This window comes from Mustela nivalis (assembly GCF_964662115.1).
Source record: "Mustela nivalis genome assembly, chromosome: X".
Classification (NCBI taxonomy): Eukaryota; Metazoa; Chordata; class Mammalia; order Carnivora; family Mustelidae; genus Mustela; species Mustela nivalis.
The window spans coordinates 1,363,816-1,379,404 of record NC_139040.1 but is presented as its reverse complement, the minus strand read 5'-3'; the positions used below and the strand labels follow the sequence as shown (position 1 = coordinate 1,379,404).

Sequence of the window (15,589 nt, the reverse complement as noted above, 5' to 3'; positions counted from 1 at the left end):
CGGAAACACAGCAGCAGGCTGTCCTGTGAGCTGATAATGAAAGCCCAGACCTTGAGTCACTTTCACAGAGAGATTTATCGAGAATGCTAACAGCACAGGATACAGTACTTCCCAACAAAAGGTGCAAACGCGTCACTTAGAAAGGCATGCTGAGTATTCTTTGCTTTCACACGTATTAAAAAACTTACAAAAATAAAATAAAACTGCGTGCTGCCCATCTTTTCAAATAGTAAAAGAACCTTATGAAAAAAATCACTTGATTTTACAACAAAAGACACAAACGGACATTTTTATGTAAATTTATAAGGCAAACTCTTTATATAATAAATAGGTTACAGGGATTCAGTGGGGGGGGTGTTTTTGAAACGTATACAGGTACATTCAGACAGGTTTACTGAAATGGTACAAATTTCCTTAATAAATTGCCTTTTGTTTTTAAATATATCAGTGCTTTCAGTCATTTGGCTATACACAAAGAACCTTTTTTTGAACACTACAAAAAAGCAATCAATATTTTTTGTTTTTAAAACGACCTACTTATTTTCTAAAGTAATTGTCCCAAAACACAAAAACTGAAGGTGAATGTGATGGAGGGCTTTGGAGCCATCTCTAGCCAAGTCTGTCCTAGGCTGCTCCCTATCCCGCACACACCTCTCTCCCACCCTCACCGGGCTTCCGAGCTAGAGCCCCTCTGTCTAGAGTGGCCAGTGTCGCTGTGACTCGGGGGGGGGGGGCAGCCACCTTGCCTGGTCCTTCCTGATACTAAACCCATGTGCAAATACTCATGAGAGTCAGCACTGTCTTCGCCTTGGGGGGGGGGCGAGCAGAGAGGGACAGGGGACAGGGATGTCCCTGTTCCATGAGCCCAAAACAATGTCTGGTGGGGGTAATGGCTTTTCTCAGAAGGATCTGCTTTGGCCAGGAGAAGGGAAGTGGGGTTTCTCATGTCCAAATTGTGCTGGGGATCAGATGGCAGCAAAGAGAGTGCACCCCGCCACCACTGTCCCATCACCCAGGACGGTGAAGAATCTAGAGGTCACGTTACTGTTGTGTACTCTGGGACTGGGTGGGATGTGATGGGGGGTTGTCCTGAACGGTACCGCCCACCACCTGGCCCGTCCAGGAGGAGCTGCGTCAGGTGGAGAGTGGCCCATCGGTCCTGTCAACATACACCGGACCTGTGGCCACAGCGGAGGTCTCCAGGTAGATGGCCACCTGTATCCTGAGCTCTGCTCCTCAGGCCTGCCCTATGCCTCTCCCACTGCGGCAAGGTCGGCTCTGTCACACCCCTCCTGTCTCCCTTTGAAGGAACATCAACCTCGTCCGTCCTTAAAAATAATGATGATGCTAATAATCTCGGGAGTTGGGGGAAAGGCAACAGAATCCACTGGGTGGAACAAAACCTGGTTTTGCTCTGACTTTGAAAATGGCAACACATCAGCTGTTTGGTCCGTTGGCTTAGGCTTAATTACTTTGGGTGGCATCTGGCTGCTCGGGGCCGGGGTCACCTCTTCGGATCTCCCCTCCTGCGGAAGAAGGACAGCCCCTCTCATCTCGGTCACCATCCCCTCCCTCCAAATTCTTTTGTTTGTAAAGAAAAGGTGTCTAGAAGCATTTGTCTCTGGAACAATTACTTTAAACATGGTTACAATACAGACTTCAGTTCAAACACAGAAGAGATTTACTTAGCAAATTTCCTTTCACCCACCAAAATTACACAAATATAAGCCTCAACACCACAGTTCAGAGGACCAGTAGAGAGAACCTCATGTTTGGAACACAAAAGGAGAAATAAAAACCAAACCAAACCCAAACAGAAAAGCCCCCGGAAGAAACGATGGAAGGATGAGGGAGGAGAGGAGGGCAAACACGTGTACGACACAGCACACGCTACAGTGTCCGGGTACACGGGAGCCCAGCGCGACGAGAGGGCTCGGCACACACTGAGTAACAGTCCTGGTGATATTTGGTCAAATATTCAGCAACTACTGACTCTGGAGCGGCCGCTATTGATTGAAGCAGTGACAAATCGAACGGAAAAGGAGGCCTTGGTAGCAAGGGAAGGAGCAGGCTTCAAGTTCTGCAAGCCTTTTGCACTCCACCGTCCAGCTCCCCAGAAACACTCAACTGGGTGGGCCCTGCTCCGTCCAGGCGGGCAGGAGGTCACCGGGTGAGGCTAAGTTGGGCGCCGATTTCGGATCTCAGTCAGAGAGCGCACCCGTGGACACATGCGGACACCCACCTGTTAGCGGCAAGCAGCAGCAGCAACGGCCTCCTCGCCTCCTCTGCCCCCATCCCGGGCTGGGCGGGCAAGGACATGGCGACCCACTGCTAATACTGAGCGCAGGCGGGAGCGGGCCCCAGACTGGGCCCAGAGGCTGCCCCAGCTCGGGTCCTCCGAGGGGCACGCGGGCAGCCTGGCCACCCGAACGGCTTACGAGTGTTTCTCTTTTGGTTCAGGCCTCAGAAGAAGTAACGACGCAGGGAGGGAAGCTTTTGGCCCTGGTGATTATAATGCTCTCTGCTTTGGAAGAACGAGTTTCTGGGTGGTGGTGGTGGTGGTTGTTTTTTTTTGGTGTTTTTTAATTACTTAAAAAAATGATCAAAAAGAACTGTTACGGCTAAACTCTCTAGCAGGTATTGCTCATTAAGAATTACAAAAGCAAATGCAGTTACTCGTAGGATCGGGAAAAAGAGAAAGGGTGTTTCTGGAGTCTTTGCTACCTCCTAGAGGGGACCCAGTGGACTCTCGTATGTGGTTGTGGGGTCCCTGGTGTCTACCCGGTGCAACTCACACATTCAGAGATGTGATGGGCCTCCCATCTGCCCTCCAGCCTCAGCGAAGTGGAAGCCCTACTGGCGGGGAGGCCCGCCGAGCTGGCTGGCTGTGCAAGACCGCTCTGCCTGCGCCCCTGGGAGGGCTGGGGGTGGGTCAGGCCAGCCCCTCCCTGGTGCACTCCAGCTGCCCCACGCGGAGGTCGCAGGGGGCCAGGTGGTATCAGCTACATTCCAGAATTTGCCAGGGCAAGGAAGCGCTCCTACACCCGCCCGCTGAGGTGAACTGTCCCGCGCCAGCATCCCGGGACCTCTCTCACAAGCATGGGAGAAACAGTGCAAAACCCGGATGCTGCCCGGAGCCTCCTTCGCTTGGCACAGGGAAGCCCTTGAAAGAAGCGAGGAAAGACCACAGATCTGCTTGGACAGAGGAAGTGACCAGCAGACAGATTTGTAGTTTTTTTTTTTTGTGGTATTTTTTTTTTTTGTTTTTTTTTGTTTGTTTGTTTTTATTTTCCTTTGTCCTATGCTATGGTTATCAGAAATATTGTAATTAAGCAACAGGTATAATTTTAACAGGTGTGTGTGTGTGTGTGTGTGTGTGTGTAGCCACAAGCAAAATGAGTGTATAATTGTGCAATATACAGATATATATATAAGAATTCAACTGCTCTGTGTGTCTAGTCAGTGCATTAAATTAAAGGGACAGAAAAACTAAAAGCAAAGCTAAAAAGCAAAACAAAAGCCCGGGATAGAGGAGACCAAGCAGGCCTATGCGTATAGCGTCTAAGATACTGGATATAATCAGGGTCACCAGGAAGAACACCTTTGTCACTGGACACACAAACACTGAAGGGAGAGGGACTACCAGTGAGCAGGAGCCAAACCTCTTGGCCTTTTCATCTCATTGTCTCTCGCTGCTGAGGACCTGAGAAAAGGTAAGCTAGAAGGGGCAGGGAAGCAAAGGCAGTTTGCAAGTGTCGCTAATGCTCTCCAGACTCAAAGGCCGGACTTCCCTTGGGGAGGGGCCGGGTGCCTGCTCTTGTGCCTGCCCTCCCTCTGGCCCAGGGGCTCTCGCTGGTGAGGGGCGAGGGGGACACACACCACAGGACATGCTCAGGCCTCTGTCGTCACCTCTGAGTGCAGAAAGGCGCATCACTTCACCTAGACCCTCGGCCCCAAGGACAGCAGACCAGTGGGAATGTCCTCAGGGGACAGGCAGAGACCAAGGGGGAGACCTCACCCTCACCTTCCTAGTTGCGGGGGCACTAGTCAGAACTCCCTTTTCCCCCAACAAATCAGCACTTGGGGCACATCCTGCAGAGATGAGAAAGGAGCAAGAAAAAGGTGGTGCTGGATGGTGAGGACGTCGCAGGCCTTTGGAGTCACTGGTGACACTGCTTCCCACACCAAGCGCGGGGCTTCTACAGCTGGGGGCCCAGGCAGGCAGCCCCACAGGCAGGGGGCTCTTCAGTGCTAGGACAGCCCCGAGTCTCAGATCCAGCTGCTTCAGGCTGGACTCCCCTTTTCCTGTAGCACAAACATGGCAGGCCAAGCTCCAAATATTTTTAGATTGGCAGTTTTGCAAAAGCTTGCTCTTACTCGTTCGGAAACATCGAAATGCAATTTTCTGCCAAATGTTGTCTAGGTTTTCCTTCTGAATTGTTGTTGTTCACTTTCCCCCCTTTAATATGTAACTTTAGACCCTGGGGGAGGCAGTATCCTAGTGGTATATAACAATTAGACTATGCCTCTTCTAAAGACTGAAACAGCATCTGAAAGAGAAAGACGCAAAAATGGAGACTCGACAAACCCCTCCAGAGTGGACGAGTTTACTGCTGGGGAGAGCAAAGGTGGGACCCTTACAGGGAACAGAGTAAGACTAGGAACGCGACCCGGTGGGGCCGCAGGCGCAGGGGCTCCACCACAGGCCAGGCGACGCTGCCTTGCTTGCCCCCTTCCCCGACACCATGAGCCAGGCCTCTGGGAACGGGCCAGGCAAACACCCACAGGGCTCTAAACGCAGCTCGCCTGCTGAGGGCTGGGCCATCAGTCCGAAAATCTGTGTGTGAAACTCCCATTAGGGAACAATTCAGAGCAACACTGACTAGAAAAGGAGAACCAGCCCAGCGACCTTCCCTGGCTCCGCCCACCCAGAGCTCCAGGTGCAGAGCTCTGGGAAGGGGGCACAGGAAGGGGGCCCAGAGCCTGGCTGCCAGGCTCCACCTGGTTATACCTGTGGCTCCCTCCTGCACTGCTGCAGCTCACTAAGGTACTGAAATCCAGAGGTCCTGTCAGCTAAAGAAACTCCTTTCCCCCCAAGCACCATAGCTTGTTGCACGCTAGTACCTTCGTTCACGATCCCTGTCAGCAACCAAAAGCTGCACGGAAGAGCAGGTGACAACTTGGGCCTGGCTCTGGGTCCTGGTGCCACCGTCTGCGGCCTTTAGCCTGGAATGGTGCCCCTGAACAGACTGTTGCCCATCCCCGCACGGCGGGGGGGATCTCAGGAGTAGAAACCTGGTGCCAGCTGTGGCCAGTGTCCTTGGGCCACCACCACGGCTTTCCCCTTCCCGGGAGCTGAGGTCCTTGGGTAGTTTGGCACGGACAGACTGGGGAACAGGGCGTTTCTAGGTGTCGCCTGTGCCTTCTGATAATGGGAATAGAGTAGCAGCAGAAGGGAGCTGTCTTTGAGCCTGGCTGTGGCTCAGTGCCCTGGTTCACTACAGTGTCAAGGCCAGCGATTCCACTGGTTAGGGCAGGCCCACCAATGGGCAGGGCAGGGCAGAGCTGGGCTGGGCATTGTGGGAGGAGCTCAAGGGCATACAGCATTCTGTTGGGAGAGGAGGTAGTAACTAACAACTAGAATCAGGGCTGGGGAGACCAAAATTGACTGTGACCTACCCCTACAACAGGCGTCTGAAAGCTGTTAGTTTCTAAATTCTTCACACAGTCCCTAAAAGATGCCCCCAATCTTCGTGATGTTCAAGCACACACAAAGTCAAGGTCACACCCCCAAACTGGGCTGGACATAGCTGGTGAGAATCCCATGGCCTGGCTTTCCCTCCAACCTCCTGTCAACCTGACCCAGGACCAGGGTCGTACGGGAGCTGCAGGGCCCCTGCCTGCCAGGGTAACAAACCACCAAGGCGACCTGCATAATGGTGACTTACTTGTGATGCCTTTATTAGGTGAAAAAGAGGGACCGTGGAAGAAAGGGGAGGGGTGAGAAAACCCCAAGGAGCCTCAGGGGCTGCCTGCAGCTTTGGAACTATAAGAAGCAGCTGGGGAGCGAGGGGGCTGAAGGTCAGGCTGGGCCAAAAGGAAATGATACTTGAAACGCTGTGCTCTCAACCACCAATGCCCAGTCAGCCCCTGAATGGTCTCAGGTGGAAAAGGGGCGTGGTGGGCCCCACACTCTTCTTCCCAGGACCAGACGGTACTGAACTGACAGAGAGGCCGGCTCTGGACACTGGTTCCAGACACTTATTCCACTGGACTAAGTTTAATGCATAAAAACCCAACCGACCCGAACGGACAGCATCTCCAGGACAAACTGGCCGGACACTGTACTCGCATGGACAGGCATCCTTTGTGGGTGCCTGGAGTGCAAGGCCCCTTCAGGGTCAGGAGCCTTTTGTCCTTGAAGGAAGAGGGATCCTGAAGGACTTGCCCCCTCCTCCGACCCCCCTTCCCTTCCTAGGGAGGAGTCAGAAGTGAAGCCCAGAGGGCCAACAGCAGGGCGGGTCTGGTTGTGGGACTTGCTTTCACAGCGTAAGGAAATGGGTACAAAAATGCTACAAAGGCCAACTATGATTCTGCAAACAGAATGGGGGAAAACTCCCTTGCTTCTAACCATTCTGGAAGAGACAAACGCGGTTTTTTCCTTAAGCTACTGATTGGAACTGTCAGCTATGGTTCCTGATCACTAAGGGCTGGCAAGGAAGTGCTGAACGGTTAGGGTGTTTCACTCCTTCATGGTTACACCGCAGTAAGGAAGCCAGGGGACAGTAACTGAAATACACAAGACAACACGCACTTGACAGTTCATGGCGGCAGCTCGCATGGGGCGTGCTTGTGGGTGTTTCTGGAAGCATTAGACTGCTGTCTCACTTGCTACTTTGATAAGGTACTTCTCAGGTGGACAGATTTAGATACAAGAGACATCTCTGTAAACACAGAAAAGGACAGACCAGTATGATGACGATGTGCAGCTAGATAAGGACTTCCTGAACACAGAACGCAGGACGGGCTCCCAAATGGAGACTGAGCAATGAACACCCACAGCAAAGCCAAGCCTCTCGGCCCCCACACCGTCCCCCCGCACAGAGGTGGACATGTGTCATACGCTGGCCCCACCCAGTCTCCAGCCAAAGCCAGACGTCTCCCACCAGAGGAGAACTCATGGTTACCTTACAGCAGGAGCAGAGAGGTGGGGGGGGGGGCAGCTCAGGCCTGGGGCAGCTGCATTTCTTCCCATCGGCTGCGTCGTCGCACCACACTATGCTAGCTGGGCCTGGCTGAGGCCAAGGTCAGGGCTGGGCTACTTGAGGACTATGGCAGGCCATGGGGGCCTCTGTGCTACCCTCAGCTCCCAAATCCAAATCTGCCCAACTTCTCCTGCCTGCTTCTCTCGAGTGGAAGGTTGGGAAGGCCTGGAATCCAAGGTCTTCCCAAGGGAAGGGCGCTCCCTAAGAGAGCGAGACCTTGCCGCCCTCTTGCCCTCAGAGAGGCCAAGGCCTTAGGGCCAGGAGGACTCAGCAGAGCCTGGGGCTTCCTCAGGGCTCGAAATGGGGTGGGGCTAGGGCTAGAGCTGGCAGTGGGAAGGCCAAGGGCAGGGTGTGATCTGGTGGCCTGAGCTGGCCAGCATCAGCTCAGGTAAAGCTGGGAGCTGCGGGTGCCTAGTACCGAGGGGATGAACAAGGAGGGGCAGAAATGAAAAGATGAATGGAAGAAGGCAGAAATGGAAGGACAGAAGAGAAAGCAATCAGGAAGTCCTTATAAAATTGCAGCAAACACTTAGAGTTTCGGAGCTTCGTGGGAACCCTATGTGCTGAGCCCACTTTAAAACAAGCGCAGGTACAGGTAGTTGTGAACACCGTCACGTCTGGTGGCTTGAGGGACAAAGTGTCACCAATTCAAGCCCGTTTGCTCTCAGAGCATGTTTGTTTTGAAGTGGGAACATGAAGACTCAATAGTGCAAATAGTTCTAAGCTGTCCCTAAAGGAGTAGAATTGGAAAGTTTTGGAAGAACTTTTTCCCCTCTTTCCCCCTGGCACCCCACTTGCCCACTAGGCCTCTACCTACCAGCCACAGACTGCTCGGAGTGACTAGGAATTCCATCGGCCCCACTACCTCCGCCACCCAGAGAAGCCCAGGAGCCCGGGGCCAGCCTGCCTGTGCCTCGTCCTGTTGCTGCCATGCCCCCACCCCCTCCCTCTCTCTGTCTCTCTCTCGTGCCACTCACTGGAGAGTGGCCCTGCGCCCTCCTCTCACCTGGCTCCGGCCAGTCTGCACCCAGCAGCACAAGGACTGACCCCTTCCTAGCCAGGCCAGAACTGGAGCAAACAGGTGCTACTTCCCTGTCTTGTGAAATATCCTAGTCAGTTTTGGGTTGGGACCGGCCTGGGGCCGGATTTGTGCCACCATGGGTGAGATCACGCAGGGGCTGCAGCCACTGGCCATCTCTTGTCTTTTTCTCTAAAGGATCCACCTGTCTCTCCTGCCTCACACCTCCTTGTCCCAATGTGGGTGGGGATGGGGAAGGCGGGGGAGCCGGAGGGTGGGGGTGGGGCAGGGTTGGCGGGGAGAGGAGAGCGGAGACGGGGGCACCAATGGCACTCGCTGTCCCTAATGACCACATGGGGGGGGCGGGGTGAGGTCGGATGGGAGGGGAGGTGCAGGCATACCCTAAGAAGCCTGGTCAACAGCTTGTCTGGTCAGTAGTATCTGCAGCAAGCCTTGTTGAAGGAGCCTAGTTTAGAAAAGTGCAAAGCTACTTCTGGCCCTGGTTAGGTCTTCAACCTGACTGTGCTTGTCGGTAAGAAAAACATCCCAATGCTCCAACTACTCCCACCCTGAAGCCACGAAACTCTAAGTTTACTGAAAGAAAAAAAAATATTTTTTATTTCAGTTAATCGGGAAGCTTTGTCAGAGCCCTACCCATAAGGAGAAGAGACAACAGCTGCCTTTAATCTTGTTGGTTTGCTCTGCGATCCGCCGGGGAAAGTCAGCTAACTCTCTCGGTCACGGGCGTCCGGCTGTCCACAGGCTCCTCTCTGTTTGGCCTTGGCATGGAGGACGAAACAATGTCTTTGCGCTCTCCCTCCCCTCGGTGTTTGTACTTGTCTGCGGCCGCGGCGGCGGTCGCGACCGCGGGCTGAGTCTTAGCCGGCTCCTTGGGGCAGCCGTCGCTCTCCAGCGAGCCCGCTCTAGCCATCTCCTCCTCTTTGCAGATGCCGCTGCTCAAGTCCTGGGGCTCAGGGGGGCTGCTGGGGTCCTCGGAGCTCTGCGGCTCGGGCGGGGGCGGGGGCGGGGGCGGAAGCAGCGGCGCCGGTGCCTTCGGGGGCTCCGCGTGGTGGTGGTGGTGGTGGTGCTCCTTCTTGGGGGGCGACGAGGCGCTGCCACCGCGCCCCTTCGGGCTGCTCTCCTTGCTCTTCCGCCCGGGGCTCTTGCAGGTCTTCAGTCCCTTGCCACTCTTCTCGCCCAGGGTGGACACCAGCAGGGGCTTCACCACCTCCTTCACGTCGATGCTGACGGCCTCCCGGGTCTTGCGCTTCTTGATGGGGAGCACGGTCTCGTGCACGGAGCGGATGGAAGACTCCTTCACGGCTTTCTTCTTGGCCTCGGCGGCAGCAGCCGCCACCACACTGCCTGGCTTGCGCCCCCGCTTCTTGGGAATGGCCTGGGGGTCAGCCTCGGCTTTTCGCTTCCGGCCAGGGCGTTTGATAACCATGACCTGGGTGGACGTGGTGGCCCCGCCCCCTTCGGCCCTGCTCCCCGGTGAAGCTTGAAAAGGCATCTTGACGAGCAGCTTCCCGGGACTTTTCTCCAGGACCCTTTTCACCTGCACACCCTCTGATGCCGCTGCCTTGGGTCTCGCAGTGCCGCTGCCTTTGGGGCGTCCCCGGCCTCTGCCAGTTCCTGGAGCTTTGGGAGATTTGGGCTTCTTAGGTGGTTTCTGCTCTCGCCGGGAGGGGCTCCCTCTCCCAGTTACCGTGAAGTCAAAATCATTAGGGTCCAGGGAGGTGTCGCCTACCTTTTCGAAGTACGCAATCAACTCCACTTTAGAGCGAAAGGCTTTTCCCTGGGGACTGTGGGGACAAACGGAGAGACAGAAAGAATGATTAGAAGCTTCCGCGCTACTGTACAAAGATGGGGCAGAGCAGAAGACGGTGAACTCTGTGACAGCACGTTCTGCAACTGACCTGCCTGATGACATGACTGCATGAGAGTCCCGTGAGAGAAAAGCCAAAACAGGCGAAAACTAGAGGGGCATGGCCACGGTCCCACAAGAAGTGACTGGCTCGGTGGGCGGTGGGCACCTGTAGGGTGTGCTCTAGTGACTGGACAGCTGGGTGCCGGCTGCTCTGCAGCTGCTGCCTGGACGTCCCTGAGGGTCCGCCTGCCACCAAGGCCCCTCCTCTGGCCCCCAAAGGGGCCTGGCCTGGGGACCCTCCTGAGCCATCAGGCCGGGGGGCCACTCTGCTGGCTGGGGCCTGGGCCTGGTCCGTAAGTAGAGTACTCCTTTGCTGGAACCTGGGCATGGCGCTTAGCCTCTCTGGGATCAGCTTCCTCATCTGTCCGCAGGACAGTACTCTGCTCCCCCTTATCAGAGTTGTTGGAATCAAATGAGGTTGTCTGCAAATGTCCTTCCAAAACTGTTAACCTTTTCTGGATTGTCTAAGGGCCAGAACTGAAATGTACTTATTCAGTCCTCCTCTGAAGCTCTGGCTTGGAAGCTGCTGTTTGGACACAAAATGCCCAACGAGCAGACCAGCTCAAAGCGGGGCAGCGTACCAGTGACAGCTGGAAAGGCACAGGAGAGATGGAGAGGACGTCTCACGGAGCGGACTGAGCCCTGTGAATTCCTACTTCTCCTGGGTCATGAAGACACGTCACAGAATGACTCCCAGGAAGGGGAGAAGTTTAATAGGTTTCGAGAAGAGCCCCTCAGCTGACTGTTTTCCAGTGAGGAAATAAATGGGAGGAACCCAGAGAGCTCCACTTGCCTTCCAAGCACAGGCTACTACATGTGGCGGGTCTGGCCTGAACAGAGCCTTGTGTCCTCAGGGGACTTCTCCTGATGTCCTCCCTGTGGCCCTGGGGAGGCCCTACTGCTCTGCTACCTGCGGATAAGACCTCAAGGGCTGGTGGCGAGAAGTCGCACTCTGCTACCCTGTGTCCATCTCACTCAGGGGGGCGAGCTCTGCACACCATCGTTCCAAATGTACCTGCTGCAGTCTTCAAGCGGTCTACTGAAGCCCCCAACACAAGAGGGGGAGACGCACACATTTTCTTGATCTACAAGCAACAGAGGGCTGCCACTCTAAGGGATCCGCACCAGTGTCTTAGCACCTGTCCCTGACCTCCTGCCCACCCAACCTTCCCTGCTCTGCAGGCGGGAGTCGCCCCTACTTACTTGATCAAATACACATCATACTTCCCAGCGGAGCGGCCCGACTTCCTTTGCTTGAGCTTTCGGGTCCAACCTTCGGGCAGAGTGGGGTCATCATACATGGGTCCCCGGTCACGAATGATGGAGCGCCGCTGTTTGGGGGAGGCAGAGGCTTCCGGTACAGCTGGGGCCGAGCCCGAGCCTTCTGAGGTCTCCGCTTTGCCTGCCTCTGCCGGTTCAGCGGAGTGGTGAGCTGGGGGCTGCAGGGGCTCATGCTTGCCCTCTTTGTCTTCCTTCTTATCCTTCTTCACCTTTTTGAGCTTCAGGGGTTTGTCTTTGAGGCCTTGGAGATCCTGGTCTTCTGACTTTTCTTCCCTGAAGTGTTAAATAAGCATGTAAGTGCCACAGGGAGCGCACGGATTTCTCGAGAAAGTGCGCGGAGGCAGGCAGGGCGGAGGCAGGCAGGGCGGAGCTGCCCTGCCTGCCACCGCCCGCCTGCCCAGGTCCTGCCGGCGGTCCCCTTCATGGATTACTTTAGGGCCTTGGGGCTTTGCCCGACCCGTCCTGTGACCACTCGGAGTCCCCCTCCTAGCATACAGGAGAGCAAGCAGCCTGGACAGGGGACACCTTCCTGGGTGGAAGCAGCGTGTGGCTTCCTGGTGCAGCGCCGTGGAGGGGGCCACCTTACAGGCTGTGCTCGAGCCCCCGCAGGCCGGACGGCTCACAGGAGACCCCTGACTGCCAGAGGGGGCTGCCCACCCAAAACGCGGCGGGGCTCCTGTGCGTGCAGACCTGGCCTGGGCGCGACTCTGGCTTCTGCAGTTTTAAGTTCTCTCAACTGCGTGCTTGGTAAAAGCCAGTCATGGGGCACAACATGACTTACTGACGGTGACAGAGCCTCACGCTGCCCCCTTGGGAGGCGGGCACAGCACAGTGCTGTGGAAAGAACAAGCTTCGGAGCCAGACAACCTGAGCTCAAATCCTGACTCTGCAATTTAAAAAAATGGGCCCAAGCAAGTGACCTCAACATCCTGTGCCTTAGTTTCCTCATCATGACAATAGGTACCAACACCCCAGAGGGAGAGGCAAAGGCATTACGTAAACACTGGCCAACTAGGGCAACCAGAAACTGCTGCCCGGGGTTCTGGAGTGAGAAGAGAAGCCATCCGGGGTCTGATGAACTTTTATCACCGGGACGTTCCCTTACCACGTGACCTCCCCTTCCCTTACCACGTGACTGCCCCGGGAAGAGCAAGGACAAAGGCACAGAAGTGCACCTCCCCGCCCCGGGGCGGGCGCCTCCCGTTCTCCCGCACTGACAGAGTGGCTCCTTTCCTGGACTTTGGCTCCACGGGGCAGGGTCCCTTCCTTGCGTGCACTGGAAATGACCACCATGAGGCCCCGGACCCTGGAATCAGAGTCTGGCCATGATGTTCTCAGGGCAGGGCTAAGAGGGCAGAAACACGACCCGGGCTGGGGAGGCTCGGAAAGAATCATGGGCTTGGAACTGGCTGTCTGCTGGCCTTTTGGCAATTCATTCTATTTTTTTTTTTTAAAGATTTCATTTATTTCAGAGAGAGAGAGCATGAGACAGGAGAGGGTCAAGAGAGAGAAGCAAACTTCCTGATCATCAGGGAGCCCGATGTGGGACTCCCTGAGCCGAAGGCAGACGCTTACCCAACTGAGCCACCCAGGCGCCCTTGGCAATTCATTCTAGAAAAGAATAAGACTATTCTTGTGCTCAGTATCTCAGCCCTAGAGCTGCCCTGTCCCACAAGGCTCGTGTCAGTACTGGTCATTGCCTCCTGGCTGGTCTACCCCAAGCAACTTCCCCCTTGTTCACACTGTGGAGACTCCAGTGGAGGCACTGCAGTGCGCCCTGGAAACCAGACTCAAAGAATATGGGTGAGCTGCCAAAGGGGGGGTTCATATCAGGACTCACTTGGCACCATGAAGACATGCCTTTTCTAAAAGGCTCAGGTCAGGGGTCTGGAAACAAAACTGCTCCTGAGTTCCTCCCTATCCTGGGACATCCCCTAACAGTTCAGGGCTCTAACCACGGCTGCCAGGGTCACCCCGTGGCCCACGGATCTTTTCCTGCTGTGAAGTGAGGGTCTCTAAACTGCTATAGCACAGAGCTCAATTTTCAATTTTCACAGTCTTAATGTCTCAGCAGGAAATGAGGAAGAATCTTGGGAAGGTAGGTGTGGTCTGTAGCCTGTATGCCCCATCTGAGAGGGGCGAAGGGGAGCTTGCCAGAGGCACAGTGGTAGATGGACTGGAATGACCACTTCTACACAGGCCACCAGAGGGGCACTGCTGAAGGCCACGGCTGGACCCTGAACCTGGACAGTCCTGGAGTCAGGGGACAACACCGCACCCACGGGAAAGATCTCTGACTCCTCCAGAATGCTCATTTATATGCCCCAAATAGTTTAACCACCGTAAGGTCAAGTAAAAAACCACATGCCCCAGCAATGCCTCTTGGAAACAACCAAGAGTATCAACGCCATCAGCGGCAATCCTTTCTAAAACTCTACCCTAGAGAGACAACCCCAGAAATGCAAAACAACAGGTATATGATATTTGTGATGGCATTGTGTTTCCTGCCCTGATGCTGCAGACAACTCGGGAGTGCTGCCAGCAAGGGATGGAGGAATGAATGGCTGCCACTAAGCCTACAACCTGGGTAGCCACGCAGGAGAGGGCTGCGAAAGAGCACCCCCGGCTCGCCTGCACCCTGTCCACAGCCTCTCACGGAAGAAACAAGGGAAGAAGGGCTTTCTAGTCCCAGGGAGGGTGAGAATGAGGTAAGGTATTGGCGTGAGTCAAAACCTCTCTGAATCACGTGGAAGTTTACATAACCAAAATGAAAACAAAAACAAATGGTAACAAAACCCTACTATACGGAAGAATGGAAGCACAACCACATGAATTTAACTATACATCAAACTGGTACTATACCACAGAGAAAAGATTTATTTCAAATACCTCTGACCACAGTGCTCTGCACATCCTTGGTGGGATGTATTTTAAGGCCTAATATGGCACCCGAGCGCAGGGAACGCATCCCGTGTCCATGGAGGGAACCAGGCTGGCCCTGATAGAAGTGGGTGGTTGTGGTTCTAAGGTGGCCTGTAGGGGCAGAAAGGCAAGGGAGTTCTTGGACGGAGAAAGAGAAAGTCAAAGGGCATTGTTGCTGGTCTGGCTGAAAGGGTTCCTTGCACTAGGTGACACTGTGACAAGGTGAGTGTCCAAAACAACAAACTGACTGGAACACAATGAGGAACAAAAGAAGGAAAAGCATATAGGAAGCAAGGGGGCTAGCCATGTGGCTCTGTGCCAGAAGAAGGTTCTGGGTAGCAGAGAGGCCTCAAGGGGGATGTGGAGAGCTCTGTCAGGGTGCTACTGGGGAGCCCTGGGCAGGGGCAGGGATGAGGGCTCTTATGTTCAGAGGGTCACTCTACTTGCTGGGTGGAAAGCAGACTTCAGGAAGCCAGGAAGGAAAGCAGGGGGACCGGTGGCCCTGGGTGGGGACAGTGGAGCGTCTGGGAAGTAACCAGGAGATGGAGCGACAGAGCTGAAGACAGGCTGGTGTGGGTGAGGGGGAGGGATGAATGAAGGACCATGGCCAATGCCTAGGAGGACAGTGGTGTCACTGAGGACAGGGAAGCCTGGGCCAGGAACAGGTGGGGGTTACAGTCACGTCCATGGTTAGAAGTTCGAGGACAGGCGAATATAGCTCATTGATACTAGCCACCGAGGACAGACCCAGCTGTGCCCAGACTCTGACTTGGCCTTAAATGAACTGTCTTGGGTTTTCCTTTTTTTTTTGGTAGGTTTTTTTTCTTGTGGTAAACATTCATAAGATAAAATTTACCTTTTAAACCCTATCTAACTGTATAACAAATGAACTTTTAATAGCACCAAAGGTGAGGACTAAAAGAACCTTTAACTCAATCGTAATATTTTAATTCTTTTAAATTAAGATTACTTGAATCAGGGGAGCCTGGGCAGCTCAGTGGGTTGAGCCTCTGCCTTCGGCTCAGGTCATGATCTCAGGGTCCTGGAATCGAGCCCCGTGTCGGGCTCTCTGCTCAGCAGGGAGCCTGCTCCCCACCCCCTGCCTGTCTCTCTGCCTACTTGTGATCAAATGAATGAATGAATGAATGAATGAATAAATAAATAAAAACTTAA

At 54.5% G+C, this 15,589-nt stretch overlaps 1 protein-coding gene and 1 long non-coding RNA gene across 4 annotated transcripts in view; one reads left to right on the top strand and one right to left on the bottom strand.

Annotated features, from left to right (window-relative positions):
• The window catches only part of LOC309856038, a 1,055,650-nt gene that overhangs the window by 1,033,778 nt on the left and 6,283 nt on the right, over window positions 1-15,589 (top strand). The gene's annotated exons all lie outside the window — the stretch shown is intronic.
• Window positions 57-15,589, bottom strand: part of MECP2 (methyl-CpG binding protein 2) — a 69,056-nt gene continuing 53,523 nt past the window's right edge. For all 3 annotated transcript variants that reach the window (XM_082716624.1, XM_082716623.1, XM_082716625.1), the window contains 2 exons: window positions 11,417-11,767; window positions 57-10,088 (listed from right to left, as the gene is read on the bottom strand). In XM_082716624.1, coding sequence (XP_082572750.1) covers window positions 9,005-10,088; window positions 11,417-11,767 — 1,435 coding nt within the window. In that variant the 3' untranslated portion in view covers window positions 57-9,004. The remainder of the gene's footprint in view (window positions 10,089-11,416; window positions 11,768-15,589) is intronic.